Source organism: Squalius cephalus (genome assembly GCF_949319135.1).
Source record: "Squalius cephalus genome assembly, chromosome: 9".
Lineage (NCBI taxonomy): Eukaryota > Metazoa > Chordata > Actinopteri > Cypriniformes > Leuciscidae > Squalius > Squalius cephalus.
Window position 1 is genome coordinate 34,803,751 of NC_137130.1, and position 18,973 is coordinate 34,822,723.

The 18,973-nt window shown below is 41.2% G+C and overlaps 1 protein-coding gene across 4 annotated transcripts in view; it reads left to right on the forward strand.

Annotated features, from left to right (window-relative positions):
• Positions 1–18,973, forward strand: part of rapgef4a (Rap guanine nucleotide exchange factor 4a) — a 101,186-nt gene that overhangs the window by 35,978 nt on the left and 46,235 nt on the right. For all 4 annotated transcript variants that reach the window (XM_079880275.1, XM_079880277.1, XM_079880278.1 and 1 more), the window contains 2 exons: positions 7,944–8,016; positions 14,922–14,977. In XM_079880275.1, the coding sequence (XP_079736401.1) occupies positions 7,944–8,016; positions 14,922–14,977 (129 nt within the window). The remainder of the gene's footprint in view (positions 1–7,943; positions 8,017–14,921; positions 14,978–18,973) is intronic.

An 18,973-nucleotide genomic window follows, 5' to 3' on the forward strand; every position in this document is an offset into this window, starting at 1 on the left:
TCCCAACACAGGTCCTTGAGAAAAAATCATCGATCACATCGTTAAAGATTTGTTTTGCAAGTAGTGACCACAGAATTCAATACTTCCATGAATGTGCACACAAAACTTTTATTTTACTAAATTATGAATACATAACTAGTCTAAACATACACATACACACAAACACACATACATGGGTGAATGGAGAGTGAAAGTGAATGAATGAAACCGAAACAGGGGAATGAAGCTATTGTAACGAGTCAGTTAACCACCTCAACAGAACCATCAGTACCTTGGTAACAAGGGGTTATACGAGCTTATACTAAACCTCTGTTTAATTAGTTAAATGTATGATATACTTGCAATGCCTTAGCCATTGAACGAGCGTCTGGATATGAAGTCTCAGAAGAAAGTCTTGATGCTTCATTAGTTCGATGGTGGTGAAGTTGCTACTGGTTATTTCGGGTTGAAGAATGACAAACTTCAGCGGTGTTAGTCTGACTCGTTTACGGTCGGCAAGGTTACAAACGGGCTGGTTATAACTTGAGGCCCCTCCGGCTGCACACTGGGTCCTGCGGTGTCGCGGTCAGACCCGATGTCTCCAGTCTTTTCACATGAACAGCAATCAGAAGAAGAAAGAGATAGTGCCATTTAACCTCTGTGGAGGCTACACCTCTTGAGTTTGTCTTGACCAATGAGAAAGTGGTCATTTTCAAGCAGGAAAAGTTCCTTTGTTTGAAAGTGAACTCATTTGCATGATTGCATCAGTGGGTTGGCAGTGTTGTGTCCCTTTATACTTTAATTAATATAACAAGCATTCAGTGCATAAGGAGATGATGTCTGTACCAATGTGTAAGGTACTAAATGAGGATTTTTTTATATATCAAGCATGATATAGAAGAGGTTACGTTAACTAGGTGTTCAATCATGGAGCATGCATAAAACAGTACACAATACAAAAGTCAATATACAATACAGTAATAATACTCACAATGTCCTGAGGATATGCATGTTCATCCATAGAAAGGTTTGTCTATGAATTAATGGAGAGAAGTCCATTATATAGGCCTGTGTCTTTCGCACTGGAGGAACCTTTTCATAGTTCCTAGAACTAATGGCAGAAGCACCCGCTTTTTGTCATTTTCGCACCGCATGAATTGGGAACAATTTTAGGGCTGTATCACAATGTATGATGGGTAATTACATACGCTGCTTGAAAAGCAGCCGTATTTGTTTTGCTAATGGTTCTCAAAATGAATTCTGTGGATGAGCACGTTATCACCATTCAAAACTAAAGCGCACCTTTTCATTTTAAAATTCCAACTAATTGCTCTTATTCAAAATATGTATGTGGTAAGAATGTTGCCTTGACGAAGCCTTGATTAAATGAAAACGACAGCTACAAAGAAAGGGTCGACACTCAAGGCACCTAAAATTATAGATATGATATGGATAATAGCGGAAGACATTTACTGGATCTTAATTTTAGTTTTAAACCACTCTTAATTTGCCAGATTAAAAAAAAACTTAAATTACTGGATGTAAATAAGTCAGCTGGTCCTGACCAATTAGAACAATTTTTCTTAAAATTAGCTGCAGATCACATAGCTGCCCCTTTGACATATATCTATAATCTTTCACTAAGTTTGAATGAAGATATGGAAGTCTGCATTTGTTTTTCCATTGTTAAAAGGAGGAGATCCTTCTGATATGAATAACTATAGGCCGATTTCTAAACTTTGCATTCTGTCTAAGGTTTTTGAATCTCTGAGAAAACTATACTGAGACTAACGTCTAGGTTACGACTGTAACCTCTGTTCCCTGAGAACAGGGAACGAGACACTGCGTCGATTGACGCTTTGGGGAACTCCTCAGGCGTGACAGGTGTCTGAAATCACTATCAAATCATGGCAATCCTATTGTCCGGTGACAGCCCATGACTTCATTAACGTGCAATCTGGAAGTACTGTATATAAGGGCGCATTGCAAACATGACAATCACCTTATCGTCTGAAGGGACTGTTAGGTAGGCAGGCACGAGGTATGGCGAAAGACGCAGTGTCTCGTTCCCTGTTCTCAGGGAACAGAGGTTACAGTCGTAATCTAGACATTCCCTTTCGAAAGGGAACTCGCACTGCGTCAATTGACGCTTTGGGTAACGATATACCAATGCCACCATGCTAAGGGGAGTGCATGCCCATTGGCAGTGACAACTGTCAGAACCAGCAAATTCAAATGAAATACCAGAACCACTCACCCTCAGGTCACACTGGGCTGTCAGTGACAGCATTCCCTATGGTCATAGCCCAAGCTATACGCTTCACAGGAAAACCTCCATAAACTTAGTTTAATGAAAGGCTTACCTGGGCCTTCTCAAGGGCCTAGGACCACAGCTTCAAATTAGAAGAGGTCCCTTCTAGGGAATGTGGCTTGGGACCCCGAAGGAGCCCCAGCCAATCACTATTCAGGGGAACGTACTCACCCAAAATGCCACCAGGAAGGCCTGTCCTGGCATCACTTACATGGGACACTTCAGTCTGGCCAACTTCCTGTCTATCCGAAGACAGAGCCTCTGGACACTTGCCTTTAGGTAAGGCATCCAACCCGAGGGACTGCGAAGCTGACAGTGATCCACTTGGCCCGGATCTAAGAGACATGGCCTGCTAAGGCCAGTGCCTGACCATCAATACTGCTGGCTGTGTACCCCGTCACTCGAAAACTCATTTGAGGATTGAGAGGTCTACTCTGCCTGAAGCACGCCAGTGCTGTCAGCTATCTACCCATACTGCTGGGGACTAGCTTTCAAGGAGGCCTTGTAGGGCCTACTAGCTGATAGCAAGTCTATTCTGCTACGAACACAACACCGTTGGGAACCATACTACGCCACCCTGCCTCAATGGAAGCCCCAGATTCAGGGGCCTACCATCTGTACACATGGGCGTCAGCTCATGGAAATGCTCTGGCTTCAAGGGAGCGTACTTCGAAAACCAAAATGAAGTGAAGGTTAGATCTTTCTGCTCAACCCGAGCCATAGTGGTGTGAGGTAGAATGATACAGAGCTGAAAGTGGAGTACTCAGAACTACCTTGTATCAACAGGGGAGTACCAAACCTGCCCCTGAGAATTTAACAGGGTGTGCGGGCCTGCCAGTGGCTCTAGAGGTGACAGAAATTTTCCTGCACCCAGCCTAGGGGAGTGGGGCTTTCTTGCAAGCCAACCACCTTCAACCCATCGCTTGAGCAGTAGCTCAGCGAGCTGAGTGGAGCCTACTCTGGAGGCCCAAGTCCATATGCTAGCTTTGCACGGCGGGATCTGACAAACAAAAAACGGTCTCTTCGCAGAGCGAAAGACGGCCCTTACCCTACCCAAAAAGACCCATTGTACTGGGGAGGCCTTATTGAAGGCCTAACCCTAGGTCTTTATCAATCATGCTATTTATTGGACACGACACAGTGTATGCGGATGGACCTTCCATCCGCACCTTTAAAGATTATGAGGAGTGTTCCTCAGGGGTCCGTTCTAGGGCCGTTACTTTTTATCATTTATATTAATAATCTTGATCTCAATATTAGTAATGTCAATTTTCATTTTTATGCTGATGACACCGTGATTTATTGTAGTGCACCCAAATTACACCAATCTGTGTCTTATCTACAGTGTGCTTTTGATGTTGTGCAACAAAGGCTTTGTGACCTAAACCTGACTTTGAACGAGACCAAAACTAATGTTATTTTCACGATCAAAGAAACAAGTGGCAAATCAACTATCACTTAAATACCTACAGGGTACTATAATAGAGGTTGTGACAGAATATAAATATCTTGGTTATATATTTGATGATTCCTTATCTTTTAAATCCCATGTTAATCAATTAAGGACTAAATTAAAAAATAAAGCTGGGATTTTATTATAGAAATAAATCATGTTTTTCATTTGAGGCAAAAAGAAGACTAGTTTCGGCCACTTTTATGCCTGTCATTGATTATGGGGATATTTTGTATAAATCGGCAACTACTAAAATCTTAAGCTCTTTGGATACGTTGGGCTCTATCTTGCACCCAGCGCAATTGACTCTGTACACCGACGCATGTACCATTCCTATTTTGGACCCGCGCAAGGCGGACTTTTCCCTCCACAGATGCACATCAGTAAACTAGGAAATACACTTGCGCTCCCCGGGGCGGTTCAGCACAAAGAGGAGGCGTGTTCTGGCGCAAACGTTCCCTCATGCTATTTTGCAGGTTTAGAAAACAATTCCGCCACTGACCGAAAAAAACTAGTTTAAAGTCAGTGGCGCGTTGCGCATGTTATTCATGTGCTATTTTAAGGGCGCATGCTTGGCCATAATCAATGTAGCGTGTGCACAACGCGCATACACTTTGCTTATCTCATCTACACACAGACGCAGCCGTTTTCATTTTTGCAAATCATACATTATTACGATAGATAGATAGATAGATAGATAGATAGATAGATAGATAGATAGATAGATAGTTTATTATAAAAGCATACATCTAGCTTACACATTAACCCAAATTATCATACGCCTGTTTAACCGAAGCTAATTTGGGTGTGTTTCTCCATCCACAACATCACTTCTCTGTCTTTTACGGCCCTGATGAGAACGTCGGTCTCCTCGGCTGTGAACCGCTCCTGGCGTGCGTCTGGCAAATCCGCCGTTATAATAGCAATCCGCCATGGAACAAGCGCGCCTGCTCTTAAAGGGAATGTGAGATGTCGCTCTGATTGGTTTATTTCACGTTACGCCCAAACCACACCTATGAATAATGAAGCTACTAAGTTCAGACCAACCCATTTTAGATTTGCATCGGGCGCAAGAGTCATTTATCCCGCCGGTCTAATAGCCGAGACCCGCCCACAAAGTTACTTGCGTTTCGCGCTTGATACTTGCGTTTCAGATCGTTAAAATATTGTATCATTGTGCACTTAGGTTTATACTAAATTGTAAATACAATACTCACCACTGTGATCTGTACAACAGAGTTGTTTGGTCGTCATTATAAATACGCAGATGTAAACATTGGTACCTGTTTATTTATAAATCAATTTTGGGTCTATTGCCTCGATTTCTTTGCTCTTTTACCCAAGACAGACCTGTTGGAGTTTATTCTTTGTGCTCACACGATTTGTATACCCTCTCAGTTCCACCCGCCCAAACTGAATTTGGAAAACAAGCTTTTGTCGGAATGCCGCACCCAGTGATTGGAACTTTTTACAAAATGACCTGAAATTGGAGACCCTGGTGTCAATGAATATTTGTAAATCTTTGCTTAGTGAGCTGTTGAAGGAAAAAACTATTTGTAAATGTTTTTAATTGATATGGTTTAATGTCATGGTGATTTTCTTTCTTCTTTTATTTATTTATTCTTTTATTTTGTTGATAATGTTGTGCTGCTCATCTTGGCCAGGTCATTTCTGTAAAAGAGATTTTTAATCTCAGAAAGTTTTATCTGGTTAAATAAAGGTCAAATAAATACAAAAAGTAAAAAAAAGAAATGTGACTTGTATTAACAGATTTTGGTCTATTAAGAAATGTTGCCTTGTGAAAGCGAACTGAACCGAGAAGAAATTGCAGCATTTTAATCCATATTTTGGACCAAAGCAAACGATCTAAGAACGCCCAGACTCTGAAGACACACTTCTGATGTTGTTGCATTAGATAACAAATGACAATCTGAAATGATTAATTTACCCTTATGTCAGATCAAACTCATATGATTTTCTTTTATGCAACAAAAGGGAAAAAATTAAGACTGTTTTCCATTCAAGAACAATGAATGGGGACTGAAGCTTTCAATCTTCAAAAAAGAACAGAAAAATATAAAAAAAGTGGTTCATGATTTTTGAGTGAACTATCCCTTTAAGTGTCCAAACACATTTTGAAGCCCACCACATGCAGACTCTCTCTCTGACTGTTGTGTTCATTGTTGTGGGATTTATCGATAGACATAATGACATATTAGGTTAGGTTTGTGTGATTTATGAGATGTATCAGTCAGAGATAATGACTTGTCCTCTTTTAGAGAGACTTCCACTCCCCAGAGAGCGGGACACTCACATCTGTGCCCCAGAAAGGCCGCATTAACTGTCCCAGGTGTCCTGGTTAATGGCTCAGGCCGCCTCTGTGTCATTAGTCACTGAGATTCATTTATTGGCACCTCTTGTTACTAAAACATTTTTTCTTTCATCGCTTTGAGAGTGATAAAATCTACTTATTCTGTCACATTCCTTCTATATGATGATATGTATGAAATTTATTGAATTGCATTTTCTCAATTCTAAATCCTATAGAGACAGTGATGTATAAAGTTAAGGTCTTCCGTTCTGTATTGGGTTTGATGGATCAAAACAGATACAGTATTAATCGAATTAATCGACATATTGAATATGGTCTTTGGGGATGTACGAAACCTCTGCATGTGGTGGGGTCTTAAACACATTACCTGACCTCGCTGGATGAGCTGGACTCTCTCGCCAAACATTAAATGGGCACTAATCTCTCTCATGTGACTATAATTAGCAGATGATTTTGTCTAAAGCAACATAAAGTAAACTAATGCCTTCCTCCAGAGAAATCCAAGGTTAAGTGCCTTTCCCAATGGCACTATCTGTCTGTCTATCTTGAATTTGCTGTCTGCTGTAGATACTAACTGAACTGTCTAATAACTTTGACTGTTTTGTCTCTCTGATTATCATCCTTTTTTCTGCAACATATTTTGTTTGCAATATTTTGCTTCAAGAAAAGGAAAATAATAAAAATCAACACTGCAATATTTCTTAATAATTTGCTACTTGTTGTTAGTGCAGAACACCAGACAAATGACAAAATTGAGATTCTCTCAAACTAATGAAATTAACTTAATCAAAATTCTTTCAACACTATGATCATTTACCTGTAATATTATATTATTCAGTTCACACTTAAGTATATTCTTTTAATGTATATTATATCCATAAGTACTTCTTTCTCACAAGGGCTATCTTTAACACTAAGAAGTTAAGATTTGGTCCATTATATTAAAACATTTGATAGAGGTATAAAAAATGAGACTACAGGTATAAGAGGTGGTACCTGCAATAGGATTTGAAATGCTGCAAGTGTGTGTATGTCATGAGCTCTGTGACAGAAATGTGCATATGTGTGTGACCTGTGTGTGCTGTCTGGTCTTTGATTCAAAAATATTGATTTAATCCAGCTTAATCCCTTCTGATCTGCAGTCAGAGCTGATTTAAGAGATTACTGACGGTACTGCCTCCTAACTCTTCTGCAACTGCTTTCCTTATGTGTTCTTAGATGAGTCCATCGTTCTGGGCTGCAACTCTAAAGAAAAACTAGATTTTAGGCGACTATGGCAAGAAACTTCATTGGATGTTTGGGTACTAAAAAGAAAAAACAGACTCAGCTGGGGGATGAGGTTTATGTTTTTTTTCATGTGTGTATTATGTTATCTCTGATTTACATAGCACTGAGCATGTGTGTATGTGTGTATGTGCATATATTATTCATATACAGAACGACAAACTATTTTAGCCAATATGCTTTAAGGTAACAAGAAATGGTGTTTACAATTCATTTACCTCTGCTATCTGATGTATTTCCAACTGAAATAGGATATTTAACCCCCCACCCCCCAAATCCTTTTATTTTGAAAAGGATTTGATTTTATCCAGGAGGTGACTGGATCATGTCATTAAAAACAGTATCTATATAGCAGATGATTTGTAGGGAAGGATTGAAAATAAAAGGCATTGGTGATGCTCAACAAAAAGGAAAGTTATGATGAAAGATTGAAAAAACAAACACGTTTTTCTTTGGAATAGCTGATGAAGTTTACACAAAAAGATTAGGAACATGTACTAAGACATTATTTTAGTAACTTATTTCTCATTTACTCAATTTCTTTGTATTTGCTGTCTTGTGACTGCACTGTTTGTATCTTTCAGAATTATCGTCAGTGTATGGCTGGTCTACTGGTCCCTCCCTATGGTGTGATGGATAGTGTCCCAAATGCTGACAGTAAGTACAAACACTTGTCTTTGTTCTTAAAGGGCCTGTTAACCATGATAATTCTGTCAAAATGTACTCACTGATGTTGTTCCACACATGCATGACTGTCATTCTTCTGTGGAACACAGCTTTTCAGAATCTCTAAAGTGCTATTTTCTAAAACTAAAGCATTTTGTAAACAGGGTCTGTCAAGCAAAAAATTCCTTGAAAGTATAATTTAAGTAGTGCAACTTCTGTGCTTGTTACATGTCCTCTGAAGTCATACAATAGCTTTTTTTGAGGAAAATATCAAAACATACACTTTTCAAAAGTTTAGGGTTGGGATGTTTGACCATGGCTGTACATTTATTTGAACAAAATACAGTAAAAACAGTAATATTGAAATATTATCAGAATAAAAGTTAAAATGTAATTTATTTCTGCGATGGAACCAGCCATCCATCTTCAGTGTCACATCAATGTTGAAGACAGTTGTGCTGCTTCATATTTTTGCGGGAATCATGATATATATAAATATATTTTTTTATATATTTATATATATATATAAATATCTATTTGCTGAATAGAAAGTTAAAGGGACACTCCACCCATTTGCATTAAGCTTTGCATTGTTAGAAACCCAGTCATACTATTGAATGGTCGTGCAACACTCTCTCATTTTCCCCTGAGACGGGAGAAATCCGTTATTTACCTTTTACACTTCCTCCTACAATGACGCAAAAATCGTCATTTTGCGTCATTGTAGGAGGAAGTGTAAGAGGGGGGGGGATTTCTGTTGAGACTACAAGCTCTAGTTCCTCATCTTTCCCAGGGGGCGGGACCCGCTCACGCTACAGACCTATTACAGATCAGTGGGTGGGACTTTACTCTCTGAAACTGAAAGCAATATCCTCCATCTTGTTTGAAGCTAAGCTAACAGGCGCTGTGGAGACAGATGTAAAGTAATGACAATAGCGGAGGAGAGTGCTCAATATGATATAGAAGAAGAGGATTTCGGAAGTCTGATGCTTGAATCAGGTGTTTGTGGCTACCTTTACAAGCCGCATTATAGCGAAGAGCAGCCGAGGCAGAAGACCTGCCTGCCGCGGACGAGGAGCCCGGACTGGCTCGAGTTAGGGCGGACTGGTGGCGCCGGTGATCTCACTATGCAACTCATAGACTGTAAGATGCAACTACGAACACAGAGATAGAGTCCGTCTGCGGCAAAGAATTTCAACGATGACAATTTCTCCTGGACGAAATCTCTGAATCAGACGAGGACACGGACGTTTGTGTTGAGAACTATCCTAGTTTCGCACCGCATATGTTCTGACTGAACATCCAGGTACCATGCAATAATTCACCTTTTCGAAAGAAATACAAACGAGGAGTAATGCACTAATGAGTTCGCCAACTAACTAGACATTTTGTGTGAATGTGAAATGAATTTCAAGCTCTGGTGGTAGCTAGCCTTGTAGACGGAAGAGTGATTTCTCTTATAGGCAGATATGCGCTTTCTGGATTAGTGGGAGTGGCTTGCGGAGCTGTGCAATGTGGTGCATTGTGGGAGTTGTTGTCTTTCATACAAATGCGTCCTGAAGTTATTTTTTGTCTTTCCTCGGTCACGAAGGCACCAAATTCAAAATTTATTTTACATTTCGACTACATATATGACCCACTTTAAATAAAAAACAATGTTCAAATGGGTGGAATGCCCCTTTAAGCATTCATTTGAAACAGAAATCTTTTGTAACAATGTAAAAGTCTTTACTTCCCCTTTTCAATATAATTCATCCTTTGCAGAATAAAATTATTAATTTCTTTTAAAAAAAGGCAGCTATGTTGTAACTCTTATTCTCAGTTGTGCTTCAGTATAATCAATTTTGGCACGTTGCGATCAGTTCTTGAGGGTTTTTGCTGAAGCTAATGTTCTCAGTACTTTCGAGAGGTCTTTACTATATAAGGTTCTTTATATCTATAATTTATCGTTTTTTAAATAAATTAGCATTTTTTAAAATTGCAAAGCGACTCTTTTTGTCTGACTTCCGGTCTCCCCATATCAGAGGGACCCCCTCACCTCTTCCACTCCAGTTATAGGGCCTCTTCTGAGTTTTCAAAAGAAAGGTTTTTTTTTGTTTGTTTTTTACGGCTGAGTAAACCTGGCTGTTAACGTTGGGAAGCGTTTTCCTTCTCGTTGAGGAAGGAACACTACGGAGACCACATCCTACCCAAAGAGGGAGGTTAGTATGTGGAAAATACATCCTCACCAGATGGAGAGTACTCCATAGGGAAGAGTCCCTGTGGAGGACTCCACCTGATAAGGGGGAGACTACTGGGCACTGCAACACTACATATGGAGTACAAGCCAGATTACAAGGGATCACCTGAAAAGGGCATACCATGAGTAATGGGCCTGGTAGTGAGTACCGAACTTACTACTGATGAGTGCTTGGATGTAGAAAAGATGTCCCGGGTTCACCAACCTGGGGAACTCTTTTTGGACGACAAGGTACACGTTACCACCTCAGAGAGGGGGAGGGTGCCTATGCAAGCTCTACACCCAACCACTTGTCCAAGTTTTGCATGTTGTTACCCAAGACTCAAGATGAAACTGGTTCCATACTGAGATTATAGAATCTCGCTAAGGTGTTGACTGTAGCCCAGCCTGCAGCTCTTCATACAGTATGTCTGCTAGTGAAGCACCGTTTACCAAAGCCGACCTGGCTGTGATACCCCTTGTGGAGTGAGCTCTCACTCCCAATGTGCATGGTACACCTTGGATCTGATAAGCCCAGAGAATGACGTCCACAATCCAGTTGGCCAATCTCTGTTTGGAGACAGCCTTTCCATTCTGACCTCCGAAGCAGACAAAGCGATGCTTAGATCTTCTGAAGCTCTGTGTGCAGTCCAGGTATATGTGCAAAGTGTGCACTGGACACAACAGTCTGGGTCTCCCTCATCAGGAGGTATTGCTTGCAAGTTCTCCACTTGGTCCCTGAAGGGAGTAGTGGGAAGTTTGGACACACATTCGGGCCGGGGTCTCAGGACCATGTGAGAGTGTGCCGGCCAGAATTCTAGGCACGATTCACTTACAGAGAAGGCTTGTAGGTCCCTCACCCTCTTGACAGAGGTGAGCTCAATCAGCATGGATCTTTCTTTAAGGCCTGTAGGTCCAAAGAAAGATCCTATGAGGGGACGAGGCGATTCAACCTGCATGCATTTCCCAGGAACATATTTATCATGCTTCCACAAAGACCTGCCTCTCACAGTGTCGTGGTTTGCTGCTATCGGAGAAACGTACACTTTTAGGGTGGAGGCAGACAGGCACCTCTCCAGGCCCTTTTGGAGGAAGGAAAGCATAGACCAGACACCACATTTTCATGGGTCTTCACATCAGGAAGAACCATGTAGTGAAGAGGTGCCACTTCAAGGCATACAGCTGCCTGGAAGAGGGGGCTCTTGCCTGAATGTGATAGTATCTATCATTGCTGGTGATAGGCCTCTGAATTCCTTCTCGTCCCATCCAGGGACCAGACATGGAAGTTCCAGAGGTCTGGGCACGTGTGCCAGATTTTGCCCTGCCCCTGAGAAAGAAGGTCCCTTTTGCCAGGAAGAGGCCGACACCATCAGCATGAGCTCCGAGTACCAAGTTTGGTTGGGCCAGTATGGCAAAACCATTAGGAATTGTTCTTCTTCCCTGATTTTGCACAGTGTCTTTGCAATGAGGCTCACTAGGGTAAACGCATACTTACGCAGGCCCCGGGGGCAAGCTGTGAGCCAGTGCGTCCGTGCCAAGGGGACCTCGGTCAGGGAATACCACAGTGAACAGTGGAGGATTCATGGGAGGCGAACAGGTCTGCCTGTGCTTCCCCGAATCGACTCCAGATCAGCTGGACCACCTGGGAATGGAGTCTCCACTCCCCGAAGCGTAGCCTAATGCAAGAGCAAATCGGCTGCAAGATTGAGGTCACCCAGGATGTGAGTGGCTTGCAGTGATGCTGACTCCAAAGGAGGAGATGGCGGGACGAGTTGTGGCATGCGACGAGAACGGATACCGCCTTGGTGATTTATATATGCCATTGTCACTTTGTTTTCCGTCCGGACCAACACTTGCTTGCCCTGAATCAACGGACGAAACCTCCACAGGGCTAACAACTCAAGGTATTCGATGTGCCAGTGCAGTCGGGGCAGAGTCCAGGGTCCCAAGGCTGTGTGCCCATTGCATACAGCGCCCCAGCCTGTTGCAAGCGTCTGTTGTAACAACAACATGCCTGGACACTTGTTCTAGGGGAACTCCTGCCCGTAGAAATGCAAGGTCTGATCAGGGCCTGAATAAGTGATGGCAAATCAGCATGATGGCCACGTGATGTATGCCGTGGCACAATGGCTATCTCAGGACTCGAGCCTGAAGCCAATGCTGAAGTGGTCTCATATGCATCTATCCCAGCAGCGTGACTGCGGCCGAGGATGCCATATGCCCCAGGAGTCTCTGAAAATATTTCAGTGGTACTGCTATTTTGTGCTTGAACAATTTCAAGCAGTTCAGTCACGACTGCGCACTGTCTTGTGAAAGACATGCTGTCATGTTGATCGAGTCCAACTCCACACTGAGAAAAGAGATGGTCTGCACTGGGGAGAGCTTGCTCTGTTTTCCCGATGTCATAGCGGGGTGCTAAAGTGCCAACTCATTTCTCCTTATGGAGGATCCCTTTACCACTCTGCAGATATCACCGTGAACCAATCTTGATGTTAAACACATGAGATAATCTGTTTCTGTGTGAAAATCTCAGTTCATGTTAAATTCAACATTTATTTAATATTTTATTCAAATGAAAAGTTGTATCTGTTAATAGTATTTAATGACCTGAGCTAACATGAACTAACAATGAACAGCTGTATTTTTTAACGCTAATAGAACCTTATTGTAAATTGTCACAGATATTTCTATGTTGCTGTGCAGAATTCAGGAAGAGTCATTGCTCTCTATTTACAGTGAGGAAAATAAGTATTTGAACACCCTGCTATTTTGCAAGTTCTCCCACTTGGAAATCATGGAGGGGTCTGAAATTGTCATCGTAGGTGCATGTCCACTGTGAGAGACATAATCTAAAAAAAAAATCCAGAAATCACAATATATGATTTTTTAACTATTTATTTGTATGATACAGCTGCAAATAAGTATTTGAACACCTGTCTATCAGCTAGAATTCTGACCCTCAAAGACCTGTTAGTCTGCCTTTAAAATGTCCACCTCCACTCCATTTATTATCCTAAATTAGATGCACCTGTTTGAGGTCGTTAGCTGCATAAAGACACCTGTCCACCCCATACAATCAGTAAGAATCCAAGTACTAACATGGCCAAGACCAAAGAGCTGTCCAAAGACACTAGAGACAAAATTGTACACCTCCACAAGGCTGGAAAGGGCTACGGGGAAATTGCCAAGCAGCTTGGTGAAAAAAGGTCCACTGTTGGAGCAATCATTAGAAAATGGAAGAAGCTAAACATGACTGTCAATCTCCCTCGGACTGGGGCTCCATGCAAGATCTCACCTCGTGGGGTCTCAATGATCCCAAGAAAGGTGAGAAATCAGCCCAGAACTACACGGGAGGAGCTGGTCAATGACCTGAAAAGAGCTGGGACCACCGTTTCCAAGGTTACTGTTGGTAATACACTAAGACGTCATGGTTTGAAATCATGCATGGCACGGAAGGTTCCCCTGCTTAAACCAGCACATGTCAAGGCCCGTCTTAAGTTTGCCAATGACCATTTGGATGATCCAGAGGAGTCATGGGAGAAAGTCATGTGGTCAGATGAGACCAAAATAGAACTTTTTGGTCATAATTCCACTAAACGTGTTTGGAGGAAGAAGAATGATGAGTACCATCCCAAGAACACCATCCCTACTGTGAAGCATGGGGGTGGTAGCATCATGCTTTGGGGGTGTTTTTCTGCACATGGGACAGGGCGACTGCACTGTATTAAGGAGAGGATGACCGGGGCCTTGTATTGCGAGATTTTGGGGAACAACCTCCTTCCCTCAGTTAGAGCATTGAAGATGGGTCGAGGCTGGGTCTTCCAACATGACAATGACCCGAAGCACACAGCCAGGATAACCAAGGAGTGGCTCTGTAAGAAGCATATCAAGGTTCTGGCGTGGCCTAGCCAGTCTCCAGACCTAAACCCAATAGAGAATCTTTGGAGGGAGCTCAAACTCCGTGTTTCTCAGCGACAGCCCAGAAGCCTGACTGATCTAGAGAAGATCTGTGTGGAGGAGTGGGCCAAAATCCCTCCTGCAGTGTGCGCAAACCTGGTGAAAAACTACAGGAAGCGTTTGACCTCTGTAATTGCAAACATAGGCTACTGTACCAAATATTAACATTGATTTTCTCAGGTGTTCAAATACTTATTTGCAGCTGTATCATACAAATAAATAGTTAAAAAATCAGTATTATAAAAAAATATAAAATTTCTGTATTTTTTTTTTTAGATTATGTCTCTCACAGTGGACATGCACCTACGATGACAATTTCAGACCCCTCCATGATTTCTAATTGGGAGAACTTGCAAAATAGCAGGGTGTTCAAATACTTATTTTCCTCACTGTATATGAAGAGGGGTGTGCTGTTTTATCATAGATAAGAGTCTTCCAGGACTGGATACTTCAAGAGAGTTATTGTTCCTGGAGGAGAAAGCATTTGTGGTGTGGGTAATGACCCACCCCTGCTCCCCGCGGCCCCTCAGGGCCCATTACTGAAGACTACATCCCCATGATGACTTTACATACTATATTTAATCTTCTTGCTTAACCATCGCTTCTGCTGAATCTCCTGCATTTTAATCTTGCCTTGACTAAATGATTGAGGCTCATATTAGATTTTAAAGACTTGATCTTTATTTAATTAATTGTATTTGTCACATTTTTTTTTCCATAGGAATGCCTGACAAAGAGAATCTGAGTTCACCCGGATCATCCAAACACTTAAATAAGGTTTGTTTTAACTCCAAAATACAAGCATCTATCTTTGAAATCTTCCACTGTTCATCAGGACACATGTTCACTATCCTGTATGAAGTCATGACCATCTGATGACAGTCTCTGTGATTGTCATCTTGTGGACCCCAAAAGTGAAAGGTCTGTCATCATTTACTCATCCTAATGTCTTTCCAAATAATTCTTCATTTGAACACAGAAGTTAGGCAAAATGCCTTGAGTGCGCTATCCATGCAATGAAAGTTAATGGGGGACTGGTGCTGTCGATCTCCAGAATAGAAAATAAAATACCATAAAAATATCAAAACAGTGACTCTTTCACCCTATTCTCAGAGTTGTTTGTAATCATATATTATAATATGTGAAGAACCGGCTGAAACTTAAGCAATTCACTGATAATCTTCCCCTCTGCCACAGCTGTCAAATCTCCTCTGTTAACTTGCATTCAAGTATGGCATGTAAAGATGCACATACCGTATTTTTCGGACTATAAGTCGCTCCGGAGTATAAGTCGCATCAGTCAAAAAATGCCTCATGAAGTGAAAAAAAACATATATAAGTCGCACTGGACTATAAGTCGCATTTATTTAGAAATTTATTTCACAAAATCCAAGACCAAGAACAGACATTTAATCAGGAAAGGCAAGTTATTCAACTACACAGTAGCACACAGAACAACAGGCTGAATGTCCAGTATGTTAACGTAACACATTAACGCCCGTTTCACTCATACTCCGTTTGTAGTGCGTATATTTTTCCGTACCCTTGTTAACAGGTCAGAGCTTTCACAATGCACGCGGTTGCAGTCCGTCGATCCGTTCCAGGAGCGGTGCGTATACAGCAGTGCAGAGATCGTTTCCGCACCGAGTCTATTTTTGCTGTGCTGCACGCGCTGAATTAAAGTGACAGCACACGGTTTGTGGTCAAAATGAATACAGATTGACCAGATTGACATGAAAACGTAGTAATTTCATCATAAATGCATTTAATTAAATACTAGCCTACTATTTTTCACAGTCATCTTTTTACTTAAAGCGTTGGTAAATCAAGGAAAACTACAATTTACTTCAACAAGGCGACATAATGAACAACACTCGTCTCATTCGTGGAGGTGGAAAAACAAGTTATTTGTGACATGCAAGATTTATTGTATAAAGATTTAAATTATGCAAAAGAAAGGGTATGAGTCTGCTGTTTTTGTCAATTTTAAGTTTTAATTTAAAATGTATGCGATTTTAATATAAGTGCATGGTTAAATATTTTACCACTTGCTTGAGCAACTTAATATATAATTATATAGAAGTAATGCATTGAATAATAGTTTGTTTAAATTGTGTTTAAACGTGAATACGTCTATTAAAGAGTATACGTATAAAGAGAATCGCAATGCTGACAAAAAACTTTTTCTTTTTTTTTAAATAAAATTTGCTGATAACTTCTGGATTTGAAATACAATGTGTTTGGGGTTACAGCCGCGGGTCAGTTACGCACTGCAAACGCAGCTTATGTGAAAGCACTTTAGCGCGTGCTGCTCCTGCACAGCATATGCACCGCACACGCTATTCAGCTACACAATAGCATAAAGAACAAATATCTGGGAGGCTGAATAAGCTAAATTAACATAAGCCAGCGAGTCCAACAAGCAAGTTACCAGTAAACAAGTTCACCAAGCTCCCGCGATCTCATTCCTCATCATTTTCTTCATCATCCGTGTCGCTTCTGAACAACTCCGCCAACTAGAGCGCCCCCTCGCGGCTGTGGACGGTAATGTTTTCTCTTGGTTCATCTCAGTCTGAATTAATTTTGATATATAAGTCGCACCTGACTATAAGTCGCAGGACCAGCCAAACTATGAAAAAAAGTGCGACTTATAGTCCGGAAAATACGGTAAGTGAAATACATAAAAGCTGATTGAGTTTTTTTTTAAATGTTCCTCATTCAACAATATTATACTATTGCTGTGTAGGACTGTGCATGTTCACGTCTGTCTGCATAATAACTTTTTTTCAAGACATAATTTTTGCCTTCATTTTGAGGTGGTTTGTGAAAAATCTAGTGCTCTGATGCAAACACTCTGCGGCTTCATGCCTGACACCAGGAAGCAAACTTATAGTGAAACAACTTCAGCCTTTCTTTTATAAATAAGCAATTTCTAAAAACTTGCACAGAAAATGAATTCGTCCTATTTTAAGACAGTGTTGGACTCACCTGATGAGCAGAGAGAGTTTGATTATTGTTATTCTCCTTGTTTGCGTCAGTTCCGATAAAACTACATCCTTCCTTCCCAACATCTCCTCTATAGAATACAATATTTGTTTGAAATTTAAAAATGAACTAGGCAGCTCTGGCATCCTCTCTCCCATTTCTGAGCATGTGCCCATTTGGAGTTCCTCTTCCTCTGACCTCTCAGGTCATTTCCCGTCCACTACTCGTTTTTACGGTCACAAGTGCTTTGTTTTTCCATTTTTTTTTTTTTTTTGTTTTTTTTGTTTCTATAATGATGCATCCAAATAGCAGGTGATCAATATTGGCCACAACAGAGTGTCTGTGATTTGCATAATGGTGTTGTTTTATTCACTTAAGTCTGTTTGGGGCTTTGGTGAACAGAAGGCAGAATCTGTCTTTCGTGATGCACATAATCGTTATGTTATGTAGGAACACACTTCCTCCGAGTGTACAAATCATGCTGTAAGATGCTGAAGATCTCAGCAGACTGACACACTTAAATTGATTTGAACTCGGATGAGTTCACTGTTAATACTGCTCAGAGTCTGTTCTGTACTAGTTGAGCTTTGCATAGATTGGCTGGATTGCAGACAGAATGTGTTTCTTTGGAACAAAAACAAATTTGAGATATTTTTGCTTCCTAGCTTTTAGTTTCAATTAAATAGTCATTAAATAGTCAACACTATTAGCAGGGATGATCACTTATTGCAAAAGTGGTATCCTATCACAGTACCACACTTGTATTCACTGAGCTCTCAGAACGACCCCTTTCTCCCACAAATGTTAGTTAAAACAGATTGAAACACCTGTGCTGTGTCCGAAATCGCCCCCTATACCCTTAAATATGGCACTATTTGAAGGGACAGCCATTGTAGTGGTGTCTAAAACCATAGTGGACATTATCAAGTGCACTCATTCAATCCCACAATGCACTGCAATAATGAGTGTACAACCAATGTATGCTCAATTTGCACTGTGATCTGAATCATCCATCCATCCATTTTGAACTAATGTAGGTAAAAGGGAATGAGGGTATTGGGGCGATTTTGGACACAGCCCTGAATTCAAGAATTAAGAGGTGTGTCCCAATACTTTTGTCCACATAGAGCTGGTAAGTCCCGCCCCTTCCGCTAACCCCACTGGACCTCTAGGTTGAAAAATCGTCAATGCAAGTGAATGTATTTATTGTGAAATAATTATTTTCTGGTCCCGTTTGAATTGTGCCATGAATGTGAACATATGTTGTCTGTGAATTTTTTACATAATCTTTCGTGTGAAGAATGCTACAATTTAGCGGGTAGAAGTTTGATACGGTTAGACTTTGTGTGAGAGCACTTTGTGGACTACAACTCTTCGCTGCTTTCGACGCGTTTGAAACGTCACCACCACTCGCACACGGACACTAGCTCACGGATCCCGCTAAACATGGCTGTGTCTTTGGTGCACTTCACCGCCTTCTTTCAGGGAGAGGGCAAAATCGTTGAGGTTGGTGAAAACCATGGGTAAGTCAACTTTATGGGGTGACGTCACATAGGCGACATGTAGTCTTTCTCGTTATGTCTTTTCCACAACTGCTAGCCGAAGAATCATACCATATACTGTCAAACTCGTAACATGAAAAATTATATACAAAATTCACAGACAACATATGTTCACATTCATGGCACAATTCAAACGGGATCAGAAAATAATTATTTTCTCCCATTCACTTGCATTGACGATTTTTCAACCTAGAGGTCCACTTGGGGTTTTACGGATGGGCGGGAC